Here is a 20871-nt window from a genome sequence, read left to right on the forward strand (position 1 = left end):
CCAGCACTGAGCACATGTCCCTGTGAGGCTGAAGCTTCACCAACCCCACATCCACAGCACCCTCATGGAGTCACTTCTGCCTCAAGTGCCAACAGCAGGCAGAGCCTTTTCTTGCCCTGAAGAGAAGGCCTCAGGTCCATTGCCTCCTGCCGCCTCCAAACCGAGCTGCAGGCACTGGGGTGGGTGGTGGCTGTCAGCCTGTGATGTAGAGGCAGATAATATTCCTCCTGGCATCTTTTGCTGCACAGGCGATGGAGAAGGTGGACCTTGGCAAGGGTGCTATCACACCCTGCAAACTCATGATGGGGTGTGAAGATGGTGTTAATTCAGCCCCTTTCTTCTAACCCTGGCCTTGCCCTGGCAGTGTCTGCCCTCATCTGGCTCTGCTCCACTGCCGTTTGCAGCCCATTTGGGACATTCTTCCTGATTGCTGCCTTGTGTCATAGAATCATAGAATAGTTAGGGTTGGAAAGGACGTTAAGATCATCAAGTTCCAACCCCCCTGCCATGGGCAGGGACACCTCACACTAAACCATGTCACCCAAGGCTCTGTCCAAGCTGGCCTTGAACACCCAGCTATTGTAACTTGTCCTGAGTAAAACTGGAATAGGTTTGTCATTACACAGCCCATCCTGCCACGGAAGAGCTATGGAGATGCCATCTCCTGCTGAAATCTTGCCTGCATTTGACCCTGGAGCCTTACTGCTTGCTTGCAAGCCTCAGCTTTGTACGGTGCTCATCACAATCAAGCTTCCTGGGGCACTGCAGTCATATAAATAAAAGATTATGCCACAGGTAAATTTCCCCTGTAAATCCATGATTTATGGATGGGGCAGTTTACTCAGTGTTGCAGCTCAAGAAGCAAATGAGACTAAAGAGGGTGGCTGAGTGTAAAGCAGTAAAATCTTTAAATGAACATGTTTTGTTTTTGTGAAATATGAAAGTTTAATTTTATCCTTGAAATATCAGGTTTGTGCTCTGGTTTCCCTGTGCAACTTCATGTGACCTGTTGGCCTTTAGCCTTTTGCTTAAAGTACACTTGGTCACATGGGAGAGGAGATGTGCTGAAGATACATGGATATTTCTGGGGATCATTGGCTTGTAAAAGCATGGAGGTGTGCTTTCACCTGAAACCATCCCTACAGACATTCAGTCATGTTGAAAATCTGGCACAATGGTGCACATTTAGAGCAGCTTCGTGGGTGTTTTTGTGTTTAAGCTTTAACCTGGTTAAAGTTTTGTGTTAACTTTAACCTGGTTTTCATGCTTTCTTTTCACACTAAAATTTCATTGTAGAAAGAATATGGACTAGTTTCTTTAAAAGGCAGCAAAAGTGGTACCAGAGGAAAGAGTTTTTGAAAGAAATCAAAAGTACACAAATTCTAGCATGTTCACATCTAAACTTGATTGATTTTAACAGTTACTTTTCCTCATACTTGAAAAATAGAATTAAGCCTTTTATTTTATTTCCAAATAACCCTCAGCTAATGGGAACAAAAGCCTTTGTTGGCTCTTTGCAAGTGCTCAGAATTCAGGAGCTACCTGTGGGTCACACACTCTTGCAGTGCATGTTCCTGGTGCCTGAGAGTGATGCTGGCTGGACACCTAACCAACAACTAGCCTTCAGCATTGTCAAGACAGCCAAAGTGATCTCAGAAACAAGGTGATTATCTCTGAGTTGAAGCCTATGACCCTAAAAGAAATAACTAATTTGAAAATATTTTCCTAGAAAAGTAAATGCAGGCACCTCTATTTGACTACAGTCCCACTGCGTAATTGCAGAAGCTGACTCATGGGTTTTGCTTTTGCCACCTAAACCAAGTAACAGGAGAACAAACCTGGTCAAGCTGGTGTTCTGGCTTGCTGACTAGCAGGGCTGGTTTTGATCCATGGCCTCTGGTATTTGGATTGTTTGCTTTCCCCTCTCTTAATCTCTGTGGGGAAGCTTTTCCTCACTATTTAAATATTAAATACTCGCCGTACTGGAATGTTGCAGTGTACTGCATACAAACAGAGATGTAAGGGCTCAGTATTTTCAGTACAAACGAGTTTTGAATTCTATCTCAGAAGGCCTTTGTTCATTTGCTCTGAGGATACACTAATCTCTTTTGCTGGGAATTTTACGTGTATTTGAGCACCAAAGTCCCAATAAGCACTGGCACCCATCAGAATCCTTTAGGAGCGTGGACTGCAGCTGAAGCTTCCCTTTTCTGTCAGCAGTGTTAGGACAGACAGCAACAGCGATTGTAAGGCAACAACTTCCTGCAATATTCATGTCTAAATACAGTTTATATTAGCAGGCTCCAGACTGAAGTCTGACGCTTTCAGTCTATCAGATTTTTCCTCCCAAGGCGTTGCACTGCCTAACTAGAACCACAGCATCATTCCATTCTTCAAACCATTGTTTAGAAAAAAATCAATCTTATCCTACCCCTCCTTTGTAAAATTTCAGGTGCTGACTATTCACTGCTATTCACCTTATTCTTGGCTGATACGACACACCAGCCCTAATCCCCTGATAAATTGTCTTGTTATAATGAGCACATTTTCCTTTTCTCTCCCTTTTACAGGCTGGTTCCTTCCTAAGCAATGGCGGCACTTATTAAAGATAATGGTATGATGATCTTGGTATGATGGGGAATAACAAAGTTTTAATAGTCATTTAGTTGCTTCTTTTGGGAAGGTATACTCTCCTCAGAGAAACGCCGTTCCCCTGATACAGCCCTGAGCCCGCTCCTGAAATACAACTCCCCTACACTCCTGTACACTGTACCCAAGACTAGCAACAACACTGAGTGGGGTACAGGTGTATGTATCCCTGGCCGAAGTACCTTAACGTCCCCTGACAAACCTCACAATTCCTACTGTATAGATACAAACAGAAAATCAGGCGTCTAACAGGGAGCTAAAAATCCAGAGATTTAGCAGTTTGCTTTTATTGCTTCTCTGATTCTGTGCACTGCATACACCTTCTACAGTTTTTTCAATGTTTATCTACTTTGTACTGAAACAGCAGAGGAAGGGCAAAGAGAGCAAGTTAAAAGTTACCACTCCTTAGCAACTAACTAACTTTACAGATTTAGGTATCATGTTAGTTAACTAAAAATAAGGCCTCTAATCTAGAACCAACTTAACAATGCAGACGGGTTTTAAATTGATTTTACAGTAAAGTGCATAATAAAGTTAATTATCCTAGAAGTGCTTACCAGTCAATTGACCTTCATTACTTGTTTTACTGCTTTTGTCTTTATTTTGTTGCTAATTTTATAGTGTCAGATGGTACACACATTACATAGAAAGTACGTCAACACGCAATATCCTGGAGCAGACACTGTCAGAATCTTCTACACAGCTGCAGGCGATTGCTACCTGAGGCACTGCGGTACTGCCGGGAGGCTGTCGCCATGTGTGCCAAAGGGGAGGAGATACACTGCTGAACGCTCTATAATAAGACAGAGAATAACAAGGGGTTGGTATTACAGGATACAATTGTCATTCACACGTTACTGAGTGAGTATCTACACTTCATGCTGATGTTCTGAAATTAGGAGAGCTGAAGCAGGTTGCTCTCTTGGTGAAGTAAACATTTCAAATCTCCTTGCTTCTCCCAGCAGAAGATTTGATGAAATCTCAGCCAGCTATACTTTTTCTGCATCTGGGAACTTGTATGACAATAGTTTGCTCTTATCAGCAAGAAGAATTGCAGGCCAGTGCCTGGGACCTGAAAGTGTATGTACAGCTGTACACCAGTACATACATTACTGCACGTTGAGTTTAAACGCTCAAGTATATACTTGCAGGGAATGAAGGGGATTAAAATGTCCATCAGAAAACTTACACTTCCAGAGACTGGACAGCCTGAGTAATGTCTACTGTTTATATCTTATTCATGAATCAAAGATCCTGTAGATGAAGAATTAGGAGAAAGCTTTTGTCTCAGACCAGCCAGCCAAGAAGTCTGACTACCGAAAGCCAGGAAAATGCATTGGGGGGGGGTGGGGGGGTGGTGCGGGGAGGGGACATCTCTTTTTTAAGTAGGACAGGGTATGAAGAAAGCTGGGAAATGTTTTAGTAAAACACAGATCCAATAAAGGTAGTTGTGTTACACTAATTGCTGAAAAATACGAAATTCACAAGTTGTTTAGCCATAAGAATTAAATTTAAAAGACAGGAGTCAGGGGAGCTGAAGCTGAGGGTCTAAATCACAGCTAATACTAGGATTCACAAGACAAGAGGAAATTATATGCTGTGTTCTTTTCAGAGTCCCACTTCAAACAAGGCAATCGTTTTGAATGTAGAAGCCTGGATTCTTTCTGCTTTTTTCAGTCTCAGACTCAGTAAGTGGTAAAAGCCTTCTGTATAAAGAGAACTTTCTCTAGCAGTTTCGGCAACAGCTTATCCAGTAAATGAAATATGTGAAAGTATATAAAGTATGAAGTTTGGAGTCATCCGTCTATATTTTTTCCTTGGTACAAATATATAGTAAAAGAGGAGACTGATAATACAGAATTAGAAATACTAACTCCTGCATTATAAACTGAACATTTGAAGTGTAAATTTTATACTTCAGGCACTAATCTGCCTATTCAGTTCTTTATGTTCTAAATATCATGATTATTTTGTTTCAAACTGACATATATGAAATAAAATGCAAACACTAACTGAAGAAAGGTAAGACCTGTCACTTATGGAACATGGCATATCTACAGGTCAAAGTCAGAATTCACTGTATTACCAATCATTTTATACACCACCATGCATCACTCCGCATTTCCTCCCTACATTATTAAGAAATACAAATTAATTATGAGCTATATATAGTTTAAATGGACCATGCTAAGTTATTATTCTTCAGAAGTTCTTGGAACTTCCTGGACTTTGCAAGTGTCTTCAGATTCCAAAAGGAAAATGAAGCCAGGGCATGAGGCAGTCTGATAGAAATCTAAAGTCTGTTTACAGTATTACAAAGCTCATATGCACTTGGTTTCTTTTGTGGCATAAATATAAATATAAATATAAATATGAAAATGAAAATGTCAGCCCAATCAACAGATTGAAGTCAATATTTTCAATTTTATTTTTCTTATAAAATAAGCCAAGAAGTCAGTTTGTAGGAGTGAAAGCTGAACATACTTAAATCAGATACTTACTAAAGGGGTGATTATCTGCAAAATATTTGAAGCAGATAGGTTTCTAGCAATGGCTTCTTGAACATCTAAAAATAGCATAAAAGTAAATAATAAATATGATGTAAACCAAATACACAATAGAAATATGATTCATAGTCAAATATTCAACACAAAACTTCCTAAACATTGTCAAAATGGAGTTTAACAGCACTATTCCTTTTTCCCCTACCAACAGTTGCTGAAGGATACGCTGTGTCTGTATTTTTAAGACTTGCAGATAGATATTATTATCTGAACATAAAATTTAGTGTCAGTAGAAAAAAATGTAAAGCTAGAGAAAAGAATGGCAGTCACCCTAAGCTGGCAGCAAAAATTCCAGACTTAGACGGGTTGATGAGTAACTGTTATTCATTAAAAGGACCGTTATTAAGGTACACAATTTTCACCACTTAATTTGTAACGTGAAAACAAAGCCAAAAATTGGGGTTCAAAAAGGTTGTGGTTTAAAAAGGTAATGTGCTTACATGACATGAAAGTACTTACAACACTTTACTTACTAACAGCTATGTTCTTACATGTCCTTACATGTCCTATAAGTCTGCCTATAAAATTTCCCAGCTTCTTACTACCAATTTTAATCCCTGAATAATTAAGAAATCTAATTAAACTTATGAGTTACACTTTTATATATATATATGTATTACATTCATTTTCACAGTTCATTTGCAATCAGTTAACTCCTATGATTCTTTCATTGTTTCATGTTCTTTACAGTTTTCATGTTTTCTTTGCACACTTTGCAAACTCCAGCTTTCTTTCTTCCAGTTCTTTTGCGACATTTACCTTTGCCTCTATTTATTTCTCATTTCTGTTATTTACACAGCAGTTTATTTTCTATTTTCTTGTGTTTCTCTTTTCATATCTACTTTCTTAACCCAAGCACATCATACAACTCCTCAATGACAAAAGGCAGAATTCTTCTCTTCTATTTGCCTGGAAGCAATAACTATGAGCTATGATGTAATGAAATTCTGAAGCACTTTGATGGGAACAGGAATTGTAAGCTACAGCTGCAGAAAGTTTCTAAGCAGCTGCAAAAACCTTTTACTCTGCTGTTGCAGTTTACAGGAAACTGAAACACTTTTCCTCAAAGTCAAGCCATTCAAAATTTGATGTAGAAATGTATGGATGGTGTGCAGAATCTTAATGAGCCCTGGTTTAGTTTGACTCTAGTCAATAAGGGGGTAAACTTGGGTAATCTGGTCATGAAATGGTGCAGCTTAGAAGGAAAAGTAGTAGAACAATAAAATAAAATCAGTGGACTTCAAGGAAGCAGACTCTTATAAATTCCAATAATTGGCATGTAATATTTCATATGAAAATAGTCCAAGGAAAATGTAAAATTCAGGAGAGTTGGCAGTTCCATAAACTGCAGAAATGGCAAGAAGAAGTTATTCCAAGGATATATGGGAAGCCAAGCAGTTCAATGGAGAGACCACATGGACTAAGTCACAAGGTCCCTCTGATTTCTAATACAGGATGGAGCACAGAAATACAGAAACTATGTCAAATCAATTACAGTGTTTATCAAAGACCCACATGATCATGTAGATCAAAGCAAATATTAACCATTAGATAGAGTAACAAAAGACGATAGAAGTTTGTTTTATGGGTATGCTAGTTACAATAGGAATACAAATGAAAGTGCTAGCTAACTAAGCACTGGAGAGAAGTAACTATCAAGAACAAGTACAGGCTTTCCCCCATACCCTGCAGCAAAATGAAAGCTGTGACAGGGACACCTCATGTAAAAAGCACCAGAATACAGCAGGTTAGAAATCAGCCTGGCAAAGGGAAAGAACAGGCTGGAGAACACTTCGGTAAGTTTGACTTTTTAAGATAGTTGCGCAAGTGATCTCCATTTAAACACGCAGATTTGGCTTCAGCAATCTCAGAACTCAGTATCTGTTATCTTTAAGAATTCACAGAGAAGATGAACATTCTAAAAACTAGAAGAAAATGAAAATCCATTCATTATAAAGGATACATTTGCAAAAAGACAAGATATGTAATATAAAGGACAATTATTTGCAAAAATAATTGAAAAAAAAAAGAGACAGATAAGTATTGGAACAGATTCCCAAGTGAGGCTGATACATCTGAAAAACATTTAAAGAACTATTTTGACAAACATCTGTTAGTAACAACAGCTAGAGTTGGGCTAAGCCATTTTCTGAAGGTGTCCTCCAGTCACATTTTGAATAGGTTTTTTTGACCATGACAAAGTCATCATTATTTTAAATTAATTTAATTTACTTTAAGAAAGGTTTAATGACTTTGATCTACTGTTTGCTGCATTTAATAAATAATAATAACAATAAGAAAATAGAAGAAAAAATTTCTATCATAGCATTCATATTTTCAATTCAAATTAATCTATGATAACAAAATATAAAATTACATAATTACTTGATGCAGGATCCTCTTTATTATCAGACTTACTTTGTAGCCTTTGATTGAGGCAATCAAGAGATTGGAAAATCCTCATTTCTTCTACTGAAAGTGCACTCATGCCTGGACACGGAGCCCTGTTAGGCAGTAAGGACCAGCTGGCTGGTTGCACACTTCCTAAGGCTGCCAGGATTTCATCCTCTGTGAGGGGTCCACTTGCTAGTGTTTCTGCCATGAGAAACTGAATGGTGCTATCTGAAACTGAAGAGATTACAGGGGTAACTTCAAACAAGAAGAGCTCATGATTTTTAAATATACTGCTTGCTGTCATTACTATAGGTCTGTGAAACACACAAAATTCACATTAAAACATCAAAAAGGTGGCAAAACCAAGAAGCATGATATGTTAGAAAACTACATAATTAAGATCAGTCATGTTTCTTACAACTGGCACTGGAGCAAGCTCTACCGACTTCAGAAATATGTAATGATGGCAAGCAATAACTGTCCATCTCATACAGTTACATGTGATACAAAGAGCAATGGAATGAAATTTGAGCATATGTTGCAATACATTTATAAAACCATCAATATAATGACACATGATGCCATATATTACATTTCCATGAAAAAAAAGAGTCTAGACAACAAACTACCCTTTCTTAGAATCACTGAGAGGCTCAAGAGGAGGGCCAGTGCAAACCTCATGAAGTTCAACAACGACAAGTGCAAAGTCCTGCATCTGGGTCAGGGCAATCCCAAACACCAGTACAGGCTGGGTGAAGAATGGATTGAGAACAGCCCAAGAACCTGGGGGTGCTGGTTGATAAGAAGCTCAATATGAGCCAGGTGTGTGTTCTCACAGACCAGAAACCAAGTGTATCCTGGGCTGCATCAAAAGGCGTGTGACCAGCAGAGAGGTGATTCTCTCCCTTTGCTCATCTCTGGTGAGGCCCCACCTGCAGCCCTGCATCCAGCTCTGGGATCCCCAGTACCAGAAGGACATGGATTTCCTGGAGTGAGTCCAGAGGAGGCCACAAAGATGATCAGAGGGCTGGAGCACCTCTTCTATGAGATCCGGCTGAGAGAGTTGGGCTTGTTCAGACAGGAAAAGAGAAGGCTCTGGAGAGATAACAGTCTTCCAGTACCTTAAGGGGACCTACAAGAAAGCTGGAGAGGGGCTTTTACAAGGGCATGTAGTGACAGAACAAGGGGGAATGGCTTTAAGCTGACAGATTTAGACTAGACATCAGAAGGAAATTCTTTACTGTGAGGGTGGTGAGGCTCTGTCACAGGTTGCACAGAGAATCTGTGGCTGCCCCATCCCTGGCAGTGCTCAAGGTTGGACGAGGCTTGAAGAGACCTGGCTGAGTGGAAGGTATCCCTGCCCATAGCAGGGGATTGGAACTGGGTGAGCTTTAAGGTCCCTTCCAACCCAAACTATTCTTTGATTCTGTGATATACCAAAAGAGACAAGTGATGTTACGCAGTGGATATATTAGATCATTGCTTTATATATACAAAGAATTGAAGCAAGATGTGTTACTATACCTTCATCAGACTTGTAGGTGTTATTCCTGTTTTGTACTGGATCAAATGTAGTTTGAACAGGACTCACCTGGACAGTACACAGCAAATTCTATTAAAAATATAATAATATTTCAAGTATAATGTAACTATACTGCTTTCTGAATATTTTTATTTATTATTTCATATTACTAATTGCTTTCAAGTGCAAAAATATTAGTGTATACTAATATAGTGATGTATTCTAGCTAGTTTTACTCTTTCCATTAGCAGTGACAGCAAGTTGACCAAACACATTGATTCAAAATTGTGTGACACTGAACAAATCTTCGATATTCCTGAAATTCTCTCCTTTTCCAAGATAAATAAGCTTTTTATTTTTTATCATATTTAATATTTACCTGTACACGATGAGTAGGCTTCCATCTTTGAGAGGCTATACTTTGTCTTCTGTATTCAGGAAAACCTCTATGTTTATTTTCATGGTTGTCAAAAACCTCCTTTTTTCTTGTAACAGGAGTGACACCTTAAATGACATGCATACAAAAGAAAACCAAAAATATGTAAAAACATGATAAAGATAGGAGTAACAAAACTAATAATGCTGAGTAAACATCTCTGTCCAAATTTAGATGTTCAGCTTGAGTATGTTTACCTTTGATCTCACTAAATGTATTTTCTTATAGTGAAAAGAGATAAAACAGGCACATCTAAGGTGTATTTAATTTCAGTTAGCATAGGACTACATGATACAGATGTGAGTTATATGTGGACATTTATAAGCAGGTTAAGTGAAGGCCAGTGTTGAATCCCAGATAATAAAGATGGTCTGTGCAAAAATACAAAGTGGTCTTGCCAAGTAAGAGGAAGAAAGAACAGTGAACTGTGATACAACAAACATCAAATAATGTCCCAAACCCTAATGTTTTAGAAAATCAGATGCATTTAGAGAACAGTCATAAAGTCTAAAGTCCAACACAGTAAATGCCTGTTGCCAAGATGCTATATTGTATATCACAGTAGATTCAACATTTGTTAAGATCACACTGTGCAGAAAATGTACTAGTTCACACAGTTTATTTGATTCACAGAATCACTGAATGGCAGAGGTGGGAATGGGCTTCTGGAAGTCATCTGGTCCAACAGCCCTGCTCAAGCAGGGCCACCCAGAGCTGATTGCCCAGGACCAGCTTTTGAGCATCTCCAAGGCTGGAGACTCCACAACCAATCTGGTCAAACCTGTCCCAGTGCTTCGTCATGATTATAGTAAAAAACGTGCTTCCTGATGCTCAGAGGGAACCTCCTGTGTTTCAATTTGTGCTGTTTTCCTCTGGTCTGTTCAGTGGGCACCCCTGAAAAGGGGCTGGCTCTGTTCTCTTTGCACCTTCTTTTCAGATATTTATGGACTTTGATAAGATCCCCCTGAGCCTTCTCTTCTCTGGCTGAACAGTCCCAGATCTCAGCCTTTCCTCCTAGAAAAGATGCTCCAGTCCCTTCTTGATCTTTGTGGTCCTTCACTAGACTCTTTCTGGTCTGTCCATATGTCTCCCATACTGAGGAGCCCACAACTGGACACAGTCCTCAAGGTGTGGCCTCACAGGTGTGGTTTGAATGCCAAGTCATGGTTCAAAACCTTAGTTTCTACATCTTGGGGTTCTACAGGTAATCTTGCTAATTTATCCATCTCTGTACTAATTTTCATGACAGCACTGCTGTGTTGCATTTTCCCTTGGCTGTAGAGGTCTATCCTAGACACTATACCTCACTTTTATCTCAGTTTTGTCTGGTGTAATAATACGTTTTTCAAAAATAAAGCTACAAGTTTCAAAATCAAAAGTAATTTCTTAATTAAACTTTCATGCATATAAATGGAGATGTAAATCAGCATTTTCATATGCAAGTGGGAAATCCACATATCCAAGGAGATGTTATATTCTCATTTGTAAACTCAGTTCAGTTACTTGATTTGTAAATGCAGTTACATGATTTATACTTGGGAAGATAAATTACCCATTTAGTTACATAATGAATATTTAGATGTGCAGTTTAATGTACAGTTCATAATTAGACCAAGAGGTCTTTCAGTGATTTCAACAGAATTTTATTTCTTTGTTGTTATTTTGGTGCTATTTAATAAAGCAAAATTCCTACTGTTTGCAGAAAAAGAAAACAATTGCTTGATCCTGGAATCAGATTTGAAACTAGAGTCATATGGCTGCTGCCATCAGTGGGAACATGGGACACGCTAGCTTTAAAAGGTTGACATTAGTTATATGCGAACTATTGTAATGTGGCACATGGTGCTGAATAACACCTGGGAAGAAATGTGATCACATTGTATTGAATATAGGGAAAAATTTAAAAGAAGCAAAGAAGAAAATTCTGCCTTTCACTACAAGAGGGACATTGAGGTGCTGGAGTGGGTCCAAACAAGGACAACAAAGCTGGTAAAGGGTGTGGAGCACAGGTATGATGAGGAGAGGCTGAGGGAACTTTGGTTGTTCAGCCTGGAGAAAAGGAAGCTCAGGAGAGACCTTGTCACTCGCCACAACTACCTGAAAAAAGGTTGGAGAAAGAAAATGTGGCTGGTCTCTTTTCCCAAGTGACAAGTGATAGGACAAGGGAAAATGGCCTCAAGCTGTGCCAGGAGAGGTTTAGACTGGATGTTAGGAAAAAGAGAGGGTGATCAGTCATTGGAACAGTCTGCCCAGGGAAGTGGTGGAAACAAAGACCCTGGAAGTGCTCAAAAACGTGTAGATGAGGCCTTTAGTGACATAGTTTATGGTGGCCTTGGCACCACAGAGTAAAAGTTGGACTTGATCTTCAAGGTCTTTTCCAGTCTCACTGATTCTATGATTCTTATATTAATGATCACATGTTTTTCTGAAAAATAAAATTAAAAGTTGCTCTATTGATATGCATCAACACCTAATTTAAGTCGTTTTCAAGACATGATAGACCTATGCCAGGGAAAAGACTCCTTTGAGAAATGTAAGACAGAAATATAATAAGCAATAATATCTTTAAGTTCATGAGATGCTGAGCATTCTATCTTTGTTTAACTAGAAATATGTGAATTGGTCTAGTATTTGATACAGGGTAAATGTTAAACATATTTTTTAAAGCACTTTATTGACTGAACACCAAAGGATATTAAAAATAATTGTAACATCCAGATACAGTATATGTGTCAGCAAGAAGACATATGACTTAAAGCCCAATTAAAGAAGATTCTCATGGATGACAATTTTATTTATTCATCCTGTTCTGACCTTTGCTTTCTGTACATTTTTCCAAGCATTGCAACAGATCACATTTTCTACAGGGTCCTCACAGACCTCACTGAACTCTGTAACAGTACCACAGCAGGTATTTTACTCAAGAACAGTGCCACATTCAGGCTCTTATAGCAAGCACTTCAGGGCAACTACTGTGGTGATCTATGTGCATTTGCAGGCAGTGGGACAAATAATAGCAAGTCATTAAGAGTTATTAGCATATTTAAAATAAAGACGAATTTCAAAATGAAATCTAAGCAGATACTGAGTGCAGGCTCCCCATCCAAATCTTAAAAAGAGGTTACTCTTCCTCTAAAAGAGCTGGAGCTGTGTGACACTGGGGATGTAGCATTTTAAGTTGCAGTGAAGACAGTATTTGTAGTGCCCACAACTTTGACCCAGTACATTTCCTGATGCATTTATCTGATGTGCAAATAAGGACATCAAGAGGCAAGTACCTCTGCTGGAGGCAAGGCATGGTAATGCAAGACTCCATTCATTTTCAATGTAAAATCAAATGTATTAACTGGAGCCCCGCATATCTTAAGCTCATCTGTTTGACTTTGAACTGGAATGGACAAGCAGATAACATTTCTCATTTCCCACCCCTGCTTTAGGCCAAGAATATTTACCTGCCTCTGCTCTTAACAACAGAGCTGTTTTGAATTGCTCCATACTTAAAGCTGTGTATTACTGTAGATTAAATTTAGGTTTCGGTTTGAGTTTTTTTTTTTTTGTTTGGTTTTTGTTTTGGTTTGGTTTTTGTTTTGGATTTTTTGTTTTTTTTTGTTTGTTTGTTTTTTTTAAGCTATGGGAATTATTCACTTTTGCTAGAAAGTACCTTTGAGCTGCATGGCCAATCCTTAGGGTGATCCCAGTAAGGTGAAGTGGTTTAGAATGCTGCTTTACCTTCAAGCAGGGTCTACTGCCCTGAGGAGCTCTGCCTCAAGCTGCAGCCCTCAGAAGGAAGCAAATCAGCATACAACATTCAAATTACAAGCACAAGGGTGCCATCAGTGCCCAAGGCACAGAATACAGCTAGGCGGCAGAGAAGAAACAAGGCAAATCAAAAAGCATGAAACCTATTTAGAAATGTAAACCCCAGGAGATTAAAGTTTATTCTTCCCAAATTTCTTATGCTTCTTTCCTCTATCTCACCAATCAATCTCTGCATCATATTGTTCCCAAGATTAACTTTTAATAAAAGGCAAGATTGGTCCTCAGTTTTCTTACAATTCTTTATGAATCAAACTTTGTAGCAGAGCAAAATTCATCTGTTAGAAGCGACTTACATTTATTTTTTTTTTTTTAGCATTAACTGTATTATTATGACTAAAATGTAATGATTTTAGGCATTTACAGTGTCAGCATTTGAAAAACGTGGCAGATATGCACTTTTCTCACTCTCAGGTGTCAGTGACTGTTGGACAAGAAGCTACAACTCTCAGTTACCTTGTAAAACTTGCTCATAAACTTAGTCACTTCCTTCTATATAATTACTTAGAGCACCTGTCACATCTGCTCATTAGTCAGGAATATAATCTCAGGGAAAATACTTCCTTTTCATTTAATATTGTAGAAAGCTATTAAAAATGGCTATCAATGTTTGAGGGGCCTCTGGGCACCACTAGAATAGAAATAACAATGACAAATGGTGAAAACTTGTTAAAACTGGCTATATTGTGTGAATGGATGAAAGTCTGGATGCTTTAACTGAAAACAAACTCATGATGTAACTGAAATAGATTTTTTGTCTGAACATACCCCCTCCCCAGACCCAGAAACATGACTCTTACCAGTAGCGTCTTTTGGAGCTTGGGCACTATGTACTACTTGCCAGGAGGTACTTGTTTTTCCAGCTGCTGGGATATGATGGAGATGTAATCCATTTTCTGTGTTAAGAGGTCTTCTTCCAGTGCAGGCTATTGAATGATCCTGACAGGCGCTTGTCTGAACACTATTTGCAGAACAAGTATTTTTTTCCCAAGGTCCGTGCTTAGCCACGCTGCAGCCAGGTGTAGCAATCACAGTGCACAAGTCAGAATGACAAGTAATACTCTGACTGTATTCTGTACCGTTTCTATTTAAAACCTCATCTGCTAACACAACATGCCTTTCATTTAAATCATTCCTGCTTGTAGCGGTTGTTGGAAGCCTTGAAGGCAGGAGTGGCTGACACCCAGGGCTGGCTGCATTTTCACCACTTCTGCTTCCCGGCAGACGTACGGATGGTGGGTGAGGTGCTAGGAATTTCCCTGGAGATTTTCGAGTTTTGCTGGTTTCTGCAGCCAGCTGCGGTTGGATTATAGTGCCTGTTTTCTTCTTGGGCACAAATCTTGGCTGGGGTCTTGCAGATATTGTCATTCTAGTTATTTTTGCCCTATTTTTCAGTCGATTACCTTCATTAATTTTAGAATTATTACTACATACTGGGGGTTTACTTTCTTCATCATTTGACACTATCCAGGTTTTTTTTGCAGAAACAGATCCAGTAGACATAAACATATTCAGAGATGTGCATTCTCTATTTGATTCTTCAGTATTAACATTTGGTTTTGATATATGAGAGTTTTCCTGGTGATTTTTTATGAACATCGGGTTTGAAGGTTGAGCAACAATACTTAAATTAGTCTTAGGAGCATTATTTATAGCTTGAACATATTGCAGCTGTGCAGAAGATATTTCACTGGTGTTTTCTTCATAGCATTTTTCATTATTTTCCATTATTATCTGGTTAATTTGATCACACCATTTGATTTTTCTATTGTGCTTGTCATTTTCTGCACTTTTCTTTTTAATTTTTGCCAGTTCTAAACTGTCTCTTATAGAAGACATGTGTTGCACTCCAAAAGTGATCCCGTGGTTCATAACCACAGCTTTGAAATGACTGGGTTCATATTTACAATCCTTCTTTAAGATACTTCCAAGAAACTTTTCTCTTTTTCTTTCAAGAATATTGTTTTTCAGGTTTTTGTGCTGTGCAGGAGTGCCAGATCTGAACTCTGTATCAGACAGCAGTGACACAGTTTCAACCGTATTTCCATTTTCTTCCTCTTTGTTATTCTGTTGCTTAACATCACACAGAACTGAGGCATTTGGTATGCCCTGAAATAAAGATGATCCTGGATTAATGTAATCAATACCTTTAATATTTTCTTCTTTTGTTTCAGTAGTTTTTCCTGAGGTATATTTTAAAAACTCCATACTGATGTTTTTGTCCTTTGGTAATGTATCAGCTGTGCTGGGAATGCCAGTGGAACATCCCTGATTAGGAAATGAGATTTTAGATGTTGCAATAGGTTGACTAGAGGTTTGCACAGATGCATTTCTTTTTTGTGGGGTCATTTTAAAACTCTGACCTTGCATCAGATCCTGAACTCCTTCTCCTGGAATAGACTCAGGGCTGGCCCAGGTTTTGCTGGGATTCAAAACAGGATGACCAGTGGCTAATGTGTAAGTGGTTCCAGAAGACGGCTTGCTTCTTTCTTCTTTTATATTTTGCAGAAAGCTAAACATATTACTTACAGAGATTTCCTGCTTACCAGAGGCAGAGAACTCTGCAGTATTTTTTCCAGATCTGTCAGAAGCAGTTGATTCCTCTTCTGAAGTGTTTACATGTTCAGCAGGAGTTAGAACATTATGTTTAGCTAAAAGATCATGAGTAGGTAAGTTGTGGTAGTACTGCGAAGCTACATTTCTCAGACAATTATTTAGATGCATATTTGTAGAAGAAGTACTTTGAGCTGTATAAAGCAAACCATTATTCCTGGTCTGTGATTTTTCTGGATTGTAGAGGGTACAGTCACACGGTGTAGTCAAAGATGATTCACTTGGTGTTGTGTAATTTCCACTTTGTTCTCCAGCCTCAAGACTGTCGAGGCTTAACACGCTTTCTGAATCATCTATTTTCTTGACTTCTTGATGAAAATTCTGAAATACAGGCATAAAACCAGACTGTTACATTTAACAGGAATGTTTTTTTTGCTGATATTATTTTTTTTCCTTAATGACAGCTAAGGCTAAAATGCAATCAATATTGAGCCTGGTATTTTTACAAATTGGCGTCATAGCACCATGAATGCTTCCATCAAGTCAAAATTTACCCATGTTCAATTGCAAAAGAAAATGGTAGAGTTTGGGGATGACATTCAGAGGAAAGAGCTGCATAAGTTTAACAATTATAATTCTAAATCTTATACAAATTCTACAATATCAAAAAAGAAACAAGATTTTTCTGAACAACACTACTGTTTCTGGATTGCCCTATGACACAGGATGCACTCTGTGTCATCTTGTACTCTGTAAGGGTACGTAAACGAGTTTACAAAATAGAAGAGAATCCATGAAAATCAGGGCAGATTTGGTAGCGGGTCTACCCCAGACTGGAACTTTTCCATAATACTAGACTGAATACGATTATTTTCATACGAAGTGTCACAAGTGATGAAGATTTAAGCCTGGTCTTGGCAAACACAGAAAAAACCTCTCAGCTGTTATAATCATAGTGATTAACACCTCTCCCCGGTGAAACCCCTGCTTCTCATCTTTCGGAAAGAAAGAAATACCATCTGACCTAAGAAGACAGATTAGTTGTGAGGGCATATGTGAGTCCCATCTACTTCCCCAACTTCTTTGTTGAACTTTAATGCAGGGATGAATAAGAGTAACTGGCGCCATCTGAACTACCACTGGGACAACATTATGTATGTACCATACAGGCATTTTCTTCATTATTACTTCTCCACCCAAACACGGAGATGCCTGACCCTGTTGAAAATACATGGCTTTGAAAGTACAAGATTTCAAAATAGAAATAAACATAAAGGAAAACAAGCATACCAACTATTTTCACAGTCGCATACACTCTCTCTTGTGAAAGTTCACTTCCACAGAACTCAACAGATAAGTGATTTTAAAACATATTTGGAAAAAAATGTCATGAAGAACTAAGAGAAGCTGAATTAGGTATGCAATATTATACAATTAAGATTTCTTATTTTCATTAATGACTTGAAATGGAAAATGTTTCAAGTAGCAAAATCTGTTAGCCTGTTAGGTAATCACTTGCATGTTACGTAAGTGATTATATATCTGCTAGTAATTATGACAGAATTAACACTTAGAAAACTTACCAAAGAGTGCATACAGTTCACTAGTGGATGAGAACACATTTTCATAGTAAATATATTTTTTTAAATTCTAATAAAATTGTTAGACCATAATATTGCATAGTTCATAGCTGTACAATTATTTTAAATTGTAAAAAAAAAGCTTATTGAGTCCTGAAAGACTTTTTTTATGATTGAATTAAATCTTATCTTGCACTAAATATTCAGAGGGTGGTGAAGTCTTCCATTAGAGTTACGATCTGATATAAAGAAACTAAATAGAAGAACAAAGAACCAAGTGTAGGGAAAATTCCCTTTAGGGCACGTTTTCAAAATAAAGGTACAAACTAGTGTCTTTCTAATAGAAAAGAATAAATAATGCTTTGTTAGTTATTTAATAACCTTTATGTTTAGCTAAATTACATTGTTAAACTCTGCTTGAACTTCACCAATCAAGGAAAAGGCATATGCTCAGTTTTCTATATCAGGCCAAATTTAAGAACAAACTTTGAAATTTTCAGATGGGAAAAGAACAGTAAAAAGAAATTCTAGGTGTCAGGCTTACTTGTTGTCTAATTTGGAAGCTGCACCTGCATAGCTAAATGTGTTCCTAAATTAGTTAAACGGGAAAAATCTTGTAAGGATGATTTTAAGAAGCCTGTTCTGATAGCAGGTTAGCTTAAACTGGTAAATATGGAGGGTGCAAGAAAAGTTCATTTACATTTATTTTGTTGCATCACACAATTTCATCTTTTCATGCATTAAAGATGTTTACCATTCTCATTAAAATATTTACATATATTATTTCCCTTTCTAGCCTCCTCTGTCATGAAAATGAATGTCACATTTTCTGTGGAAATTCATAACTAGAACTACTTCTGCAGACCTAAACAAGCATTCAAGAACTATTCATTTTCTAGTGGTCCATAGCTATAGGGAAATAAACCTGGAAATCCCAATGACTAAATTTGATTTAGTCTGTGAGAATATTACAGGAAACAAAAATGTTCATAGAGTGTATTATCCATTTTCTGGATTTGCTTATTTTTTGTGCGATACAAGTACAATTATTGCCTTGCTTGTTGCCTGCATTATTTTATGTCCTACTGCATGAAATCTAAACCCAGCCTGCTCACATACTTGGTATTCTAGGAAAGGGAACACTTACAAGTAGTTAAAGAGGTCACTTGTACGTCTCAAGACTTAGAACAGCTGTGTCAAGCCATTTCATTCCAGGAAAGCACTGAGAAAGCACGAGTCTAAGAAATCTTTCATTACACCAATGAAAGAACAGCACCGCGACAAGTAAAATTTTAAGAAAACCTGACAAGTGAATTTTCTGCCAAAGGACTCTGTCAGGATGCTATTACGCTAAAGAGCTGCTATATGTATATTTGACATTTTCTGTAAAGGAAGTGCTGAGTGTTCACAGTTCCAGGAGGTGAACGGGAACACTCTTCTGAAGATAAATGAAGAAAAACAATAGCTACTCTGAAAACCCAGGCCCCTCACCTCTCACACTACTTGCTATTTTTGATCATTCTGACTGGTTTATTTGCAGGAATTTTTGTGTGTTATATGTGTGTGTATAGGATGTTACATTTGAGATTCCTTGCGAAGTAAAAGATACCAATGGTATTTTTTAAAGAATTAATTATATTAATGAATATATAATAAAAAATACATGAATAAATGATACTAATTGTAAATATTGTAAATAAGTAAATAAATAAATATTTTTTCCTATGCAAGTTTTGAAAACATGATGTACATGGCACTACACAGTATTGATTTTACAGAAGATCTGGCCAATAAAGCAAATGCCACTCAGAAAGGATTTTGGTGATTATATTACACAAAAGATCCATTATACTGTGCCAATCACACCAAAACAGCTATAGTGGTGTAGGATGACTACAGAAAAGCTTCCTATCAACACCCCTAGTCTTTACTTGGCTGACTCCTAGGTGCCTCATTCCCCGCCCCAAGCTATCTATGATACAGAAACTAGCTCTCTATGAACCTGAGTATTTCAAAGGACCCAATCCACATCTAGGGTGCTAGAAATACAGGTTCAAACTTCTTGGGATAAAAAGAACTCAAGTTTCCAATCCCATAGGCACTCAGGCACTTCAGTGAGCCATGCTGTACTGAATGATTTTAAAAGAAAAGTGATCTGAACACTGAATCTCAGGGCTTCAAGTTCTGACTTCCATTTTTATTGAAGTCCTGAGGTAAATGTACAGAACTCTGTAGAAGCATGTTTTCAGCTAACCGGTTCTCTCCATTGCTTTTTATTTATTAATTCAGCATCTCAGTACTCAGAGTGCTGCTTGTCAGGATCTCTGTTCCAGGTGCCTGACTCTCACAGACTAACCTAATCATTCAGCTCCAGGAGTGGAGTTCGTAACACTAGTTTTCAAATACCATTAAAATCATTAAATGTTGAAGCAGAGCACCACAATGTATTAGTCCCTTTTTTGTTTCTAGCCATTAATACATTTCTTTTGAGCAGGCTCCATCTACCCCGCAAATTTAATTGGTGTGGTTATGTAAAAATAGTATGGGACTGTAAAATTGAAAACTGTCATAAGGCAAAAAATGGAGAAAAATTGGGCATGCAGATGCAGTATTAATTCTAGAAGTTCTTAACTGCTTAACTAATAATCATTTTAATGTTATATATAAAATCCAAAGACATAATTTGATGAGAACTTTCATAGTTATTTACTATCTATGGTATGTTCAATGTCATTTTGGCTATCAGAAAAAATGAGAATGGAGCTCAGGTAAAACTTACCCATTTTCACTTCTTTGAAATTTGCAGGTTATAGGAAAAATGATGTTTTAAAAAATATTTCATAGATGAGGCTGTTTCTAGATGTTACTTTAGAGACAGAAATGAAATGGAAAATCTCTCAGAGATTTTTTTTCCATTTTAAAACAAATAACTAATCCTCTCACTGATGTTAAGGTCTTAATGAGGAGACTTAAAGCCCTGAAATTATTCTTTTCAGAAAAGTTTTCCAACAAAGTCTGATTTATGGGGGAAGAGGCTAAGAATAACTGATGAAGGAAAGTGTTTCTTCATCTTCTAGAAATCTCAGAATCTGTCTTCCTGGTTTATTCCTCATTCACTAATACAGACTGTTGACAGATTTGAATGAACTGGAGCTGTTGCATCAGAGAAAAAAACCCAACAAACTATTTGACCAGTACATTCATCCTGAAAGACCCAAAACCATGCAGTGTGTGCATGTAATGTAAAAACCAATCCCTAGTTCAGCCGAGGGACTGTCCTAGCAGATCTCTCAGACTTGCTGAAACATTAGTACATATTTCTTGCAGTCTATAAAAAAGCTGACTTTTTCTTTTAGC

General features: G+C 37.8%; 1 protein-coding gene across 1 annotated transcript in view; it reads right to left on the reverse strand.

The window, feature by feature from the left end:
* Nucleotides 1-3219: 3219 nt before the first annotated feature.
* CEP126 (centrosomal protein 126) overlaps nucleotides 3220-20871 on the reverse strand; it is a 41209-nt gene continuing 23557 nt past the window's right edge. Inside the window, exons 6-11 of the mRNA XM_065678705.1 lie at nucleotides 14182-16315; nucleotides 9509-9633; nucleotides 9132-9219; nucleotides 7632-7841; nucleotides 5151-5215; nucleotides 3220-3442 (exon numbers count right to left, since the gene is read on the reverse strand). Coding sequence (XP_065534777.1) covers nucleotides 3335-3442; nucleotides 5151-5215; nucleotides 7632-7841; nucleotides 9132-9219; nucleotides 9509-9633; nucleotides 14182-16315 — 2730 coding nt within the window. The 3' untranslated portion in view covers nucleotides 3220-3334. The remainder of the gene's footprint in view (nucleotides 3443-5150; nucleotides 5216-7631; nucleotides 7842-9131; nucleotides 9220-9508; nucleotides 9634-14181; nucleotides 16316-20871) is intronic.

Source organism: Lathamus discolor, chromosome 4 (assembly GCF_037157495.1).
Source record: "Lathamus discolor isolate bLatDis1 chromosome 4, bLatDis1.hap1, whole genome shotgun sequence".
Classification (NCBI taxonomy): domain Eukaryota; kingdom Metazoa; phylum Chordata; class Aves; order Psittaciformes; family Psittacidae; genus Lathamus; species Lathamus discolor.